This window comes from Salvelinus fontinalis, chromosome 5 (assembly GCF_029448725.1).
Source record: "Salvelinus fontinalis isolate EN_2023a chromosome 5, ASM2944872v1, whole genome shotgun sequence".
In the NCBI taxonomy this organism is placed as follows: Eukaryota; Metazoa; Chordata; class Actinopteri; order Salmoniformes; family Salmonidae; genus Salvelinus; species Salvelinus fontinalis.
In genome coordinates, this window is record NC_074669.1 from 48,853,971 (window position 1) to 48,868,924 (window position 14,954).

A 14,954-nucleotide genomic window follows, 5' to 3' on the forward strand; every position below is an offset into this window, starting at 1 on the left:
TGGGAGAACTTGCACAATTGGTGGCTGACTAAATACTTTTTTGCCCCACTGTATACTTGAATGTCAGGGGGAGGGAAGAAGGGAGGGCAAAGTGAATCAGAGGGGTGTCTGAGGGGAGAGAGGTACTCAACAAAACAAATAAACCGTTTGTTTACTTTTCTGTTCTCTCTTTATTATTTCTATACTAGTGCTAAATGGATTAAAACACTGATGATGAATATTATTTGTATTAAATTGTTGTTGTTATTATTATTATTGTCATGGAAATTCTTACACAAGGACACTCAAAGTCAATCTTAAATGAATCATTGTTTATTGTCAGCGTACTGGAGAGGTTCCAACCAACTCAATGCACCATTGTACGCATGTCAATCAGGAGCTCTGCCTGGGCAAACCCAGCAGTTGTCTTATATACGGCTATATACAGACAAGTTATATTTGCATGATTTAGCATAATTAATTAATCATTACCGTTTTGTTTCTTTCATGTGACCGACCAATACCTCACAAGGCTTCTTTCTCTCTAAGCTGAGACCTTGAAACTGAGATATCTTTTGTTCGTTCTCAAAACATGGTCTGAGTGTACTGCCAAATTGCAGCTACTGATAGTGAGGATTTGTACAGTCAGCTACTTGCATGAACACAGAAATTGGTTAATAGAAGAGCACATGAATAGAAGACCGAAATGTGTTTTAAGAAAAGCACAAACATTAAAATTCCCATTACATTATTATTATTATTGTGTCGGTTTGTGTCTGTGTGTGTGCCCACACGTGTGTGTGTGTGTGCACATGTACACTTTTGTGTTTATGTGTCTGGAAGTTTGTGTTCTATTGTTTCTCAGTTTCAGGATACGCACCTATTCGTTTGTGTGATTTCCCTCTTAGTTATATGTTTGAACATTTGAGTTTGGTTAAATGCTCCGGAGTTGAGAATAAGGCAAATCTTCACAGACAAATGTGCAGGTAATTCTTTACATTCCAAGCCACATTTTGAGAGAGTAACATTCATAACAGGTCATTCAGCTTGACATGGAAAAAGATAAATCAACAGAACGTTCGGTAGGTAAAATTTGAATTGCTAGACATTTTTTAATATGTATACGTGTTGACTAATGGAGAAATCTGACATATCATTTCACTCAGCGCTCTCTTCAATCCGTAGCGCTGAAGATCTGCTTTATAGCGCAACTGACAATTAATGGCAATGTTCCCGAGGGTTGCGGAGACTGCATTGACAATAAACACTGCATATGTGAGATCAATCGGAAATTAAGGCAACATTCTTACGTGGATCTTCCGTGATATTTAAGCGATACAGAATCCAGCCCAGAATCTGTTAGCTCTTCATGGGCAGATACGAGAGAGGATAATATCTATCATGTTCTTGATGATGATGGGGGGAGGGTGGAGGGCATGGGGGAGGTGGTGGGCAAGGGTCATCTCCCAGGCGTCTATCAGCAAGACATCCAGACCCCTGAACATGGCCCTGAGCACCCCGTCTAGCTGCAATGAGTACCAGTCACTATTGTACAGGCTCACCTCCGGGTCCAGGGCCTGGAGGTTGGCTGAACGCAACACCACCATGGTCCCCGGAGCCCGGTCCAGAAGCCGCATCACCGCCCGCCGAATGTGGCGTAGTCGGCGAATGTAGACCGGCACAGGGAAGGTGCTGAAATGGGACCATATGCTAATAAACACCACAGTGTTCGACCCACCTGTCAGGCCATCCAGTTCGTTAGCTACATAGCGCATCTCACTGGCGATGACATTGGTGAAGCGGATTGGAGGACCGTGACAACGATACCTCAGAAGGGTGTTGTGGGTGCTGTCCACCGCCATGTTGGGCCCCACATTCTTAGGACTGTGAAGGTTAAACTGCTTCAGCTCTGTGACAACAATGGAGGGATATGAGTGGAGGGTTGGGAGTGGGAAAGACAGAAGATAGAGTTAGAAAGCACTTGAGGCAGCAGAGAGTGAGAGATGTCACATTACTTACAGCACTCACCTGGTAATAAGTCGTTGAGGTACTCAAACCACTGTCTGGCAGTAGAGTCTCCATACATGTACACCACCTTGCCCTTCAGACACTGAGTAATGGCAGAGGTGTCGTTAAACTGGCGTATTACACCACCAGTCAGCGCTTGCCATGACCCTTGGAAGTAATACCCGGAAGGAGTGATTCTGGTAGGTTCCATCTTCATGCTGCTTCTCTCCACGTCTGCTTTGTCTGAAAGAGGAACACAAGCATGATGCACCAGCTAGCATCATCACTTTGCAGGTACTCAACACAATGGAAACAAAGGTGCTGGCGCTTCCCTGCCTTACATTACTGTAGATGCAGTAGTGGGATGGAATACTATCCTGCACACGCAGAACCTCTCCAGGGTTGAAGTATACAGCCACGTGGCAGTTAATAGCAGCTAGCTGGATAGCAGGTAGGCTGGCAAGGAAGTACAAAACCGATAAACACACAGTTTTACTGTAGCATCTCCTTGCTCGCCTACCTTTTTTCTCGGGCAGCACAGGGACACTGTCAGACCCTGAAGGATGAATGTGAACTTTGATGTTTACACCACTGAGAAAAAAATTAAATAAATACACAGCAGTTAATGTTAAATAAATACACTGCAACAAGAAATCCGATACGTCGGAAACAAAGTCTGTGATTAAATGAAACACACTTTTACACTCACTCACATACTGTACACCTTACTAACCTCTGGAAGAGCAATTTCTCTTTGTTGGTGAGCAGATCTTTCACATAGCCTCCCTTTGAGTGGTTGATCCGTGTGTCACAACTCAGAAGCTTGGGCTTGTAGCAGTACCAGGGCTCCTCCGTGTGGGCGTCTGTGTAATTGCACAGCGGCTTCTGGCTTGTTGGCAGACACAAGTTACATAAAGTTGTCTGGGACAGTTTTCCAGAGCGGAAGAGACTCTTAAAGAAAACCCGGTCGGGCCGTTCCTCTCGTAACCGTCGTAGAACATGAACTGCCTCACTTGGATGGACCAGTGTCAGCTCCACCTGTGCAGACCCTTGCCATAGTAATGGGAAAATGGCAGAGTAGGTCCCATTCCTGTGGTCCAGCACCTGTCCTGCAACGCCTGCCTCCAATTCAGAGGAGTGCAGTCGGGCCAGCAAGAAGTCTCCACCATGGCTCTTGGGATGCCCCTGAAAATCGTACATCTGGACAAAAGCCTCCAGCTGGTCTCCCACATACCACTCACTCCTGCCCCTTGCTGGCAGGATCACAAAAAAGCTGTGTGCAGGATCACTGGTGTGGTCCAGGGACACGCTCTCAGAATGGTGCGTAGGCTCTGGCCAGGCGATGGACTGCAGGAGGTAACGCTCTTCCAGAGCCTCCTCGGGTGAGGGCTCCTGGCCCAGGAGGCCACAGTAGCTGTGGTTGCGGTCCAGAGGAAAAGGGGCCTCTGAAAAGAAAGCTGTGTGGATGCTGCTCTGGAGCTGGTATAATGTTGACACTGTTTGGCAGTTCAGATTCTGCTAAGGAGAAAAGTAAAGGTCACTAACAGGCATGCTGCATAAAGTGTAACTTTTACAGAGCGTGCAATGCTCCCATTAATTTCAATGAAAACTGGGCTTCAACAGCACGGCTCGGCGAGAGGTAAAGGAGGTAGATGGTGATGGAAGCAATGTGGGAAGAATATTTTTATAATTTTGTATTTTTATTTAACTAGGCAAGTCAGTTAATAACAAGTTCTTATTTACAATGACGGCCTACCCGGACGACGCTGGTCCTATTGTGCATCGCCCTATGGGACTCCCAATCACGGCCAGATGTGATACAGCCTGGATTCGAACCAGGGAATGTAGTGACGCCTCTTGCACTGAGACACACTGAGATGCTGTGCCTTAGACTTCTGCGCCACTCGGGGGCAATAAAGGAGGTTGGACTTGTTATGAGTGCAGATGGCTTCCCTTACCTCCAGAACGTTGATGATGCTTAACAGGAAAAACAGGCCTGACAGGGACAGCAGGAAGAAGACACAGACATATTTGGACAGGCTCCTCCACATCGTGCTGTCCTCTGTCAATTCCCCTGATGTTGACACAAAAAAAGCTGTTAACAGTTTGCCAGTTCGCATATGTACAGAAGTAGAGCAGAACTAGAAAATATGCATTACTTCAGCTTAGGCGGCTAACAGTCTTGTGGAGCACAGGATACTTTGGGTTCAAATCCTGTTCAGTTACAATTGGGCTGCTAAAGTTGGGTAGTAATATATACATATATATATATATATATATATATATATATATATATACACACACACACACACACACACAGACAGACAGACAGACAGACAGACAGACAGACAGACAGACAGAGAGACAGACAGACAGAGAGAGAGAGAGTACCAGTCAAAAGTTTGGACACACCTACTCATTCCAGGATTGTTCTTTATTTTTACTATTTTCTACATTGTGGAATAATAGTGAAGATATCAAAACGTTGAAATAACACACATGGAATCATATAGTAACTAAAAAAAGCATTGAAACAAATCAAAATATATTTTATATTTGAGATTCTTCAAAGTAGCCAACCTTTTCCTTGATGACAGCTTTGCACACTCCGGACATTCTTTCAACCAGCTTCATGAGATAGTCACCTGAAATGCATTTCAATTAACATGTGTGCCTTGTTAAAAGTTAATTTGTGGAATTTATTTCCTTCTTCTTAAGGCTAGGGGGCAGTATCCTGAATTTCCAGCTGACTGACGTGCCCAAAATAAACTGCCTGTTACTCAGGCCCAGAAGCAAGGATATGCATATAATTGGTAGCATTGGATAGAAAACACTCTGAAGTTTCTAAAATCGTTAAAATAATGTCTGTGAGGAGAACAGAACTGATATGGCAGGCGAAAACCCGAGGAAAATCCATCCGGGAAATGTTGTTTTAGAGGTCACAGGCCTTTTCAATGCAAGCCTATGGGCTATATAAAAGATAGCTCCCAGATTGCAGTTACTATGGCTTCCACTAGATGTCTTTATACAGGGTTTCAGGCTTGTTTCTTGAGAAATGAACAAGTAATTGTAGTTTTTCAAAGGTGTGCTCATCAGGAAAGACAGGCTTTTGGCGCTTGTGAATGAGGGCGAGCTCTTCGTTATTTTCCTTTCCTATTGAACACCGTTCTTTCTGTCTGAAATATTATAATTTGTTTACATATTAGGGTACCTGAGGATTGTATAGAAACATTGTTTGACTTGTTTGGATGATGTTTATCTGTAGCTTTTGGGATTCCTTTGTATGCATGTTGAAGGAGTGGATTACTGAAATCAATGGCGCCAACTAAACGGACGTTTTTGGATATAAAGAAGGACTTTATCGAATATTCATTGTGTAGCTGGGAACCCTGGGATTGCAAACAGGGGAAGATCTTCAAAGGTAAGTGATTTATTTTAACGCTATTTGTGACTTTTGTGAAGCCTGTGTTGGTTCAAAAAGTATTTTGATGTGTGGCGCTGTCCTCAGATAATCGCATGGTGTGCTTTCGCCGTAAAGCCTTTTTGAAATCTGACAACGCAGTTGGATTAACAAGAAGTTAAGCTTCTAAATGACGTAAGACACTTGTATAGTCATGAATGTTTAATATTCCGATTTTGTAATTTGAATTTGGCTCGCTCCAATTTCCACGGATGTTGTCGAAAGGTGTCCCGCTAGCGGTTCGCTAGAGGTTTTTAATGCGTTTGAGCCAATCAGTTGTGTTGTGACAAGGTACTGTAGGGGTGGTATACAGAAGATAGCCCTATTTGGTAAAAGACCAAGTCCATATTATGGCAAGAGCAGCTCAAATAAGCAAAGAGAAACGATAGTCCATCATTACTTTAAGACATGAAGGTCAGTCAATACGGAAAATTTCAAGACCTTTGAAAGTTTCTTCAAGTGCAGTCGCAAGAAGACCCGTTACCTCAGAAATTGCAGCCCAAATAAATGCTTCACAGACACATCAACAGAAATGTTTAGAGGAGACTGCGTGAATCAGGCCTTCGTGGTTGAATTGCTGCAAAGAAACCACCACTGAAGGACACCAATAATAAGAGACTTGCTTGGGCTAAGAAACACGAGCAATGAACATTAGACTGGTGGAAATCGGCCCTTTGGTCTAATGAGTCCAAATTTGAGATTTTTTGTTCCAACCGCCGTGTCTTTGTGAGACGCAGAGTAGGTGAACGGATGATCTCTGCATTTGTGTTTCCCACCGTGAAGCATGGAGGAGGAGGTGTGATGGTGTGCTTTGCTGGTGACTGTCTGTGATTTATTTAGAATTCAAGGCACACTTAACCAGAATGGTTACCACAGCATTCTGCAGCGATATGCCATCTCATCTGGTTTGCGCTTAGTGGTACTATCATACACCAGGCTGTGTAAGGGCTATTTGACCAAGAAGGAGAGTGATGGAGTGCTGCATCAGATGACCTGGCATCCACAATCAACTGACCTCAACCCAATTGAGATGGTTTGGGATGAGTTGGACCACAGTGAAGGAAAAGCAGCCAACAAGTGCTCAGCATATGTTGGAACTCTTTCAAGACTGTTGGAAAAGCATTCCAAGTGAAGCTGGTTGAGAGAATGCCAAGAGTGTGCAAAGCTGTCATCAAGGCAAAGGACGGCTACTTTGAAGAATCTCAAATATGTTTTCATTTCTGTTTAACACTTTTTTTGGTTACTACATGGTTCCATATGTGTTATTTCATAGTTTTGATGTATTTACTATTATTCTACAATGTAGAAAATAGTAAAAATACAGAAAAACCCTTGATTGAGTAGGTGTGTAGAAACTTTTGAATGCTACAATATATATATATATATATATTATCAGGGGTTACTTCAGCACCGCTACTTCCCGCGACTATGTCCCATGTGCATCAAGAATTGTCCACCACCCAAAGGACATCCAGACAACTTGACACAACTGTGGGAAGCATTGGAGTCAACATGGGCCAGCCTCCCTGTGGAACTCTTCAAACCTTGTAGAGTGTCCCAACAAATTGAGGCTGTTCTAAAAGGCTGTTCCTAATTTTTGGCAGAATAATTTAAATATGTTGAACTTTTTTCCCTCCAAACATTTGTTTTTTTTTGTGCAAAAAGTTCAACATATTTCAATTGTACTGCCAATATGTTGGCAATTATACACTGAGTATACCAAAAATGAGGAACAGCCCTCAGAAACGCCTCAATTTGTTTGTAAAAGACAGCCTAAAACAAGCTAAAGATTTCATGACTCATTGATGATGAGCACTGTAGGACAGAAAAAGTGACCAAAGTGATGGTGAGAGCTTCCAAAGAGCTATTATTTATCAAGTGCTTGACAGTCTTACAGCTGAGCTGCAGAGGCGTTTTTCAAAGAAGAATTGCGAGATAATGCAAAACCCAAAGAGTACAACACTCTTGAATGAGGAGCCTCTGTTCGCCTTTGCTCAGACCTTTGAGCCAGATTTAGAGGACCACAAACATGAGGATCATCAAACCAAGCGGCTTCTTGATAGGAGAGAGAAAAGTGGAAGGGACAGACGGTCTACTCTCCTTGACTTTGTTGTGTTTCTAGAACCTTAAAAAGAGGTCTTCCATGAGCTATTTCGACTTTTTAAGATTTCTGTTGTTAAACCAGTCAGCAGTGCTTCTTGCGAGAGAAGCTTCTCAGCTTTAAAACGGATTAAACCCCACCTTAGGACAACAATGGTTAATGACAGGTTAAGTCACCTCACAATTCTCAGTGTTGAGTCAAGGAGGGAACGCTCCTCTAACATGGAGGAGTTTGTGAAACATTTAGCCAGTTCTCACCAGAACCACAGAATTATGCTGTTTTAAATCTACATAGGATAATTTGGCACTTAGGCGGTCCCTCTGGTCATGATTAAAACCTGCACTGTGTACTAACTAGTACACTGACATTCTAAAATGATAAATCCAAAGGGTATCATGTGACACAGATTTAATTTGGTCTTGATTAGGCCAATTCCAAAACGTTTCTTTGCTATTAGTTAACATAATATATCTTATAATATATATTATAAATATGATACTGTAAATTTGTAATATTGATGGGCACAAATTATTTTTTAATGTCAATTTCTGCTTGATACAGCTGAAGCCTGAAATTTACATACACTTAGGTTGGGGTCATTAAAATTCATTTTTCAACCACTCCACAAATTTCTTGTTAACAAACTATAGTTTTGTTAAGTGGTTTAAGACATTTACTTTGTGCATGACACAAGTCATTTTTCCAACAATTGTTTACAGACAGATTATTTCACTTATAATTCACTGTATCACAATTCCAGTGGGTCAGAAGTTTACATACACTAAGTTTATTGTACCTTTAAACAGCTTGGAAAATTCCAGAAAATTATGTAATGGAAGCTTCTGATAGGCTAATTATCATAATTTGTTGGAGGTGTACCTGTGGATGTATTTCAAGGCCTACCTTCAAACTCGATGCCTCTTTGCTTGACATCATGGTCAAAAGAAATCAGCCAAGACCTCAGAAAAATAATTGTAGACCACCACAAGTCTGGTTCATCATTGGGAGCAATTATCCAAACACCTGAAGGTACATCGTTCATCTGTACAAACAATAGTACGCAAGTATAAACACCATGGGACCACGCAGCCATCATACCGCTCAGGAAGGAGACGCGTTCTGTCTCCTAGAGATGAATGTACTTTGGTGTGAAAAGTACAAATTTTCACACCAAAGTACAAATCTCCTAGAGATGAACGTACTTTGGTGTGAAAAGTACAAATCAATCCCAGAACAACAGCAAAGGACCTTGTGAAGATGCTGGAGGAAACGGGTACAAAAGTATCTATATTCACAGTAAAACGAGTCCTATATCGACATAACCTGAAAGGCCGCTCAGCAAGGAAGAAGCCACTGCTCCAAAACCGACATAAAAAAGCCAGACTACGGTTTGCAACTGCACATTGGGACAAAGATCGTACTTTCTTGGAGAATTGTCCTCTGGTTTGATGAAACAAACATATAACTGTTTGGCCATAATGACCATCATTATGTTTGGAGGAAAAAGGGGGATGCTTGCAAGCCGAAGAACACCATCCCAACCATGAAGCACGGGGGTGGCAGCATCATGTTGTGGGGTTGCTTTGCTGCAGGAGGGACTGGTGTACTTCACAAAATAGATGGCATCATGAGGGAGGACAATTATGTGGATATATTGAAGCAACATCTCAAGACATCAGTCAGGAAGTTAAAGCTTGGTTGCAAATGGGTCTTCCAAATGGACAATGACCCCAAGCATACTTTCAAAGTTGGGGCAAAATGGATTAAGAACAACAAAGTAAAGGTATTGGAGTGGCCATCACAAAGCCCTGACCTCAATCCCATAGAAAATTTGTGGACAGAACTGAAAAAGTGTGTGCAATCAAGGAGACCAACAAACATGACTCAGTTACACCAGCTCTCTCAGGAGGAATGGGTCAAAATTCACCCAACCTATTGTGGGAAGCTTGTGGAAGTCTACCTGAAACGTTAAACAATTTAATGGCAATGCTACCAAATACTAATTGAGTGTATGTACATTTCTGACCCACTGGGAATGTGATGAAAGAAATAAAAGCTGAAATAAATCACTCTACTATTTTTCTGACATTTCACATTCTTAAAATAAAGTGGTTATCCGAACTGACCTAAAACAGATAATTTTTACTAGGATTAAATGTCAGGAATTGTGAAAAACTGAGTTTAAATCTATTTGGTTAAGGTGTACATAAACTTCCGACTTCAACTGTATGTCAAATTGCAGTGTTTTTTTGTCAATTACATTTTTTGTAAATAAACTATGCAGTTTATGTAACACACATGCTATCTTATCTCATTGGTGCTTGAGCTTATTTTCTGAAAATATTTTGGATGTTCAACACTTATAGACCCAGAATATATATTCATGAAAACAGAGTGACCTAAGTCTCTCCAGTATGTGAGTACAGTGTGTGTGAGTGTGAGTGAGTGAGTGAGTGAGAGAGAGAGAGAGAGAGAGAGAAAGAGAGAAAGAGAGAAATTGAGCTGCAGTTCCGAGGTAGAGACATTGACTATTCATAGTATGTTAAACAATTCTAGTGAAGTAACCCTTTTGGACCACACTATCTGCCACATTGAAGAACTCCGGGTCAAGTGAATGATCACTTCTACCTCTAATCAGCAATCATAGGATTCATTCATGCTCCTTAGATGCCAGGTTAGGGTTACACACTCATTTTCTGTCATGGTCTATGGACCCACTGAAGTAGCCTTGGCCACCCCATGTATACATCTCTAGTTCCACCACTGCCTGTGACAAATACCATTCTGCGATAATGCATATGCTATCATTGAGAAATATAAATATTGTCGATCAATATAACAACGTTTTGTAATCTAGGTGTAATTGCTGCTGCTGCAAAAAAAAGTGGACCCATATTGGAAAGCCTCATATCCACCCTCAATAACAAACTGGAGGACTGAACTATCTAGCTACATCCCATTAGACTCTATTAATTATAAAATCAAACAGAAACCAGACACATTTGACAAAATTTGGAAATCGTATGTTTACCATCTTAATCCTTGATTCCACATTCACTCTGGTCGACTTCTCTCCTGACTTCTTTTATATGTTTAGAGCAGGAAGAGATTGAAGAACGGAGTAAGAGGAAGCATGAAAATACCAATGAAATGCACTCTGTACCAACATGCAAAATATGTTCCTGTGGTTCCTGTTCTGAATGATTGTGTTAGTTGTGCTATTGTGGCTTACCGTTTATGTATGGTCCCTCTTTCTCTTTGTATAGAATAAATACTTAACGAAGTTAATGTCCTGTCCACTGTTATTTGAAGCGGTCTATTTGAAGAGCAATCAGATGTCCTTAATAACCATACATGTAGATATAGGGTGCACTTGAAACAAAAACAGTTTTACCATGGGCAGGGCCATTGAGAAGAAATGTTGTACTACAAAATGGAGATACAGTTGCTCCCAATGGCGCTGCTCATGCTGTCATAAACACGTCCATTACAAGGATCTTTCCATATCCCTATGTTTACAACACTCTGAGCATGAAAGATATGCACAACTGAGTGAATTAATCATTAACCTAAAAATGGCAGAGAAATAGTGTGAGTATACAGTGCATTCAGAAAGTATTCAAGACCCCTTAATTTTTTCCACATGTTGTTACGTTACAGCATTATTGTAAAATGGTTTAAATTGTTTTTCCAATCTACATACAATACCCCATAATGACAAATCCAAAACAGGTTTAGACATTTTTGCAATAAATAAATAAATGTAAATATCACAATTACATACCTTAAGGGACTTCTGAGACGGGAGCCGTATGGTCGGTGAAGAAAGTCCCATTGCAAATGTACGGTCCCTTACCTGACGTCCGGCGACGTTTCTAAAAATCGCGGACGGCATCGGGCCGGAGGCGGGGGAGAGATCTTTCGGGAAGTCATCGAAGAAAACGTCTCGGACATTCGGTTTCCGTTTTATAAAAATAACAAATTTTGGACATTTTTCCGCATTCTCAAATTCCCACAAGAGGGAAAATAAGTTATGGCCATTTTTCTGGGATTAAAGGTCAAAAACGCAAAGTAGGGTGCTATTTGACCGCTTCACGTCAAAGTACATAAGCATACGGTGTCAGGAAAAAAAGAACCAACCGTTTATCTATCGTAATTTAAGAGAAATCGTACATTGACCATTTGGTGATGTTCACAAAGAGGATTTTTTTTTTTTTTTACTCACAGATCCAGTTGCAGTGTGTTCAGACGTACATTTTTTAAAGTGGGTCTCGAAGCTCTGCGAGAATCCTGTGATTTTATGTGATTTTATGAAATAACACACACTCATTTAACCCTCTTTAAATAAGTCAGTTCTTAACATAAAGACTTAAAACTCAATATTATATAAGAGCCTACCCCAAGGAGGGTATGTGTTCACTTTCAGCTTCCTATGTCAACTGGAAGTACCTTAAAATGGTGCCATAGGGTCAGGTTTGAAGGGTAATAAGGTCAGATCTTTTCAAAACTTCACTTGTGTGATTAGACAACCCTCATGAACTGTAATCAGTCATTTTTCCCAACAGATGTCAAAGAAAAGCTCTCTCACACAAACACACACACACAAAAAGGAAGGATGGAGAGAAAAAGTACGGTGTTTAAAGACAAACAAAGCCTGCAATGGCATTACTATTATCTCCAGTCCGTGCCGAGTTCAACGAGATGCCCCGCTTGACAGTAGCTCACTCGGTCTGAGCGCAGCGACAGTGACAAGAAGACAGAGCAAAATGACCCTTTGACCTCAATGCCAATTTTATTTGCTTTTGGGAGACAGAGAGAGAACCGTTAAGGTTAGAAGCACAATTTGACCTCAGGAATGTTCTTACGGTCCTCCCGATCTGTGCAAGCCTAACCTCGACCTTGTGGCATTAACCCTTAACAGTTAAAAGAAGGTGTTTACATCAAACAGTTTACAATGACATTTCTCTCCATTGGAATACATTGACTGCACCTCTAAATTCAACCTGAAGCCTATGTGGGTTATGAATGTCTTATGAGCCTGTCTTTGATGTCAGTCCATCAGGCCACCATGAGGTCTACCTGTGTCAATTCTAAGCTTCCTGGAGCAACCGGAAGTGGTTAAAATCACCCTACAAGTGTTTGCAATACCCAACCTGCAGTTTGAGAGAAATAGTGCATTCAGCCCTATGTAAATCAGTCAATTTTTAACATATAGACTTAAAACTCAGGATTCTGTAACAGCATACTCCAGTGTGTATATGTGTTTACTTTCAGCTTCCTGTGCCAACCGGAAGTGCCATATTTGGTGTCAAATGGGCTGTTTCGAAGGGTTAAAAATGTCAAATCTTTCCAAAACTTCATATATGTGAATAGACAACCCTCCTGAACTGTAAATCAGTCATTCATCCCATCAGATTTAAAAAAAACAATTACACACCCACACAGAAATGATGGAGGGACACACTGAGGGGCTTAGAGGCAGACAGTGCATGTAGTAGTTACTTTTGTTCCAACTTTTAAAGAACCGTCAGACCTAGAGTTCTGAAACTTTACAAACTTTACGGGCACCGAATGACCTATTGAGCCGAAACTTGGGATTCGAGGTCGCCTCACATAGGGCTAAACATAATGTGAGAATTGGACCCGCAGCTAGAACATAACTACGTATTATTTGTTTTATTATGGTTTAAATAGAAGGCGCTGTGAATTTTGGGCCTGCTCTGAAATATGTTATAGTTGGCTTCTAAAGGAGTTGGAAAAAGTGAGTTTGGTGTCAGATGGTATCAGTTTGGTGTCTGACAATATCCAATTGACTGATGGACACCGACTTGCTAGTTGACTTTTGTGCATTTGCAATATGTTTCAACGGGGGGGGTACCATCACCAAAATCGACATGATGAAATTTCACGCAAGGAGCGATGGAGAGGAACCACTATCACTGCCCGGCCATCCTGATCAGGACGTTCAATTTTGTATTTCTAAAGTATTTAAAGAATGCACATTACATTTGCAATATGATTCAACACATCATATTGCAAACGTAACAGTGTGTGTTATGTGTGCAATATGATTCAACAGTGTGTTATGTTTGCAATATGATGTGATGTTTTTCACTGTTGAATCATATGCAAATGTAACGTGCATTCTTTAAATAAACCCTATGTGGGTTATGAATGTCTTATGAACCTGTCTTCAATGACAATCCATCAAGCCACTATGAGGTCTACCTGTGTTGATTCTAAGCTTCCTGGAGCAACCGGAAGTGATAAAATCACCCTAAAAATGTTTTGCCATACCCAACCAGCAGTTTGTGATATATAATGCATTCAACCCTGTGTAAATCAGTCAGTTCTTAACGTATAGACTTAAAACTCAGGATTCTGTAAAAGCACACCCCAATCAGGATAGCTATTTACTTATAGCTTCCTGTGCCAACCGAAAGTGCCTTAAAATGGGGTCATAGGTGCTGTTTCAAAGGGTTAAAAAAGTCAGATCTTTCCAAAACTTTAAGTGTGTGATTAGGCAACCTTCAAATCAGTCATTTCTCTAAACAGATGTCAAAGAAAAGCTCACACAAACACACACACAGACACACAAAGCAAGGATGGAGTCAGAAAAAAAAAATCAGAAAATATATATATTTTTTCTGGAAAATATTTTATGTTTTTTCTTCTCGAGTCAATGGCCTGAGTGATTTATGGAGTTTTTTAAAAAAAAGTCAAAAAATATTCTGTTTCATGTTTTGGGTTACCAGGCGTAATTTTTCAAAACGGTTTTAAATGCTTCATTTTGGCCTTTTAAAAACAAAATGTTATTTTCGACTATGAAATCCAAAAAACACTTTTTTAAAGGGGTTGATAAGTTTTTTCTAATTTATTCACATTTTTGACTTCATATTAAATCAGATTGCAAATGCACAGAACATATTCCTTATTAAGTACAAGTAAACATTTCCAAAAAAATTATGATAATAAAATGTGACTAAAGTATCTTCATACAGTTCTTATACATGTGTAATTGACCTAAAAATCGAAAGAATTTCGAAAAACGGTCAAGAAAGCACTTTTTTAAAGGGGGTGATAAATTTGTTTCCAAATTTTTGACTTTTGACTTCCTATGAAATCCCATTCCAAATGCACAAAACATATTCCTTAAGTACAAATAAAATTTCCCCAAAAATTATGTTAATAAAATTTGACAAAAGTATTTTCATACAGTTCTTACACATGTGTAATTGACATAAAAATTGAAAGAATTTCGAAAAACGGTCCAGAAAGCACTTTTTTAAGGGGGTGATACGTTTTTGGCAAAACCTTCAAAATTTTACTCTTGGGTCTTGACTTGCGTTACAATAAGCCTATGAAAAATTAGCATAGAACGCACTCGCCCACTATAGGATTTTTGGA

At 40.5% G+C, this 14,954-nt stretch overlaps 1 protein-coding gene across 1 annotated transcript; it reads right to left on the minus strand.

Moving 5' to 3' along the window:
- Positions 1-290: 290 nt before the first annotated feature.
- Positions 291-11,315, minus strand: LOC129855762 (NXPE family member 3-like). The gene is made up of 8 exons (XM_055923766.1): positions 10,579-11,315; positions 4,567-4,631; positions 4,146-4,222; positions 3,945-4,060; positions 2,720-3,501; positions 2,507-2,577; positions 2,008-2,229; positions 291-1,888 (listed from the first exon to the last, which is right to left on the minus strand). The coding sequence occupies exons 4-8, from the start codon at positions 4,035-4,037 to the stop codon at positions 1,347-1,349; spliced, it is 1,710 nt and encodes a 569-aa protein (XP_055779741.1). The 5' UTR covers positions 4,038-4,060; positions 4,146-4,222; positions 4,567-4,631; positions 10,579-11,315; the 3' UTR covers positions 291-1,346.
- Positions 11,316-14,954: the final 3,639 nt, after the last annotated feature.

Excerpts from the sequence above, each read along its gene's own strand:
- LOC129855762 (XM_055923766.1), bottom strand. The coding sequence starts at position 4,037 with ATGTGGAGGAGCCTGTCCAAATATGTCTGTGTCTTCTTCCTGCTGTCC. Across the intron at positions 3,502-3,944 it reads GCATCATCAACGTTCTGGAG|AATCTGAACTGCCAAACAGT; the intron begins GTAAGGGAAGCC and ends TCTCCTTAGCAG. Across the intron at positions 1,889-2,007 it reads CCTCAACGACTTATTACCAG|AGCTGAAGCAGTTTAACCTT; the intron begins GTGAGTGCTGTA and ends TTGTTGTCACAG.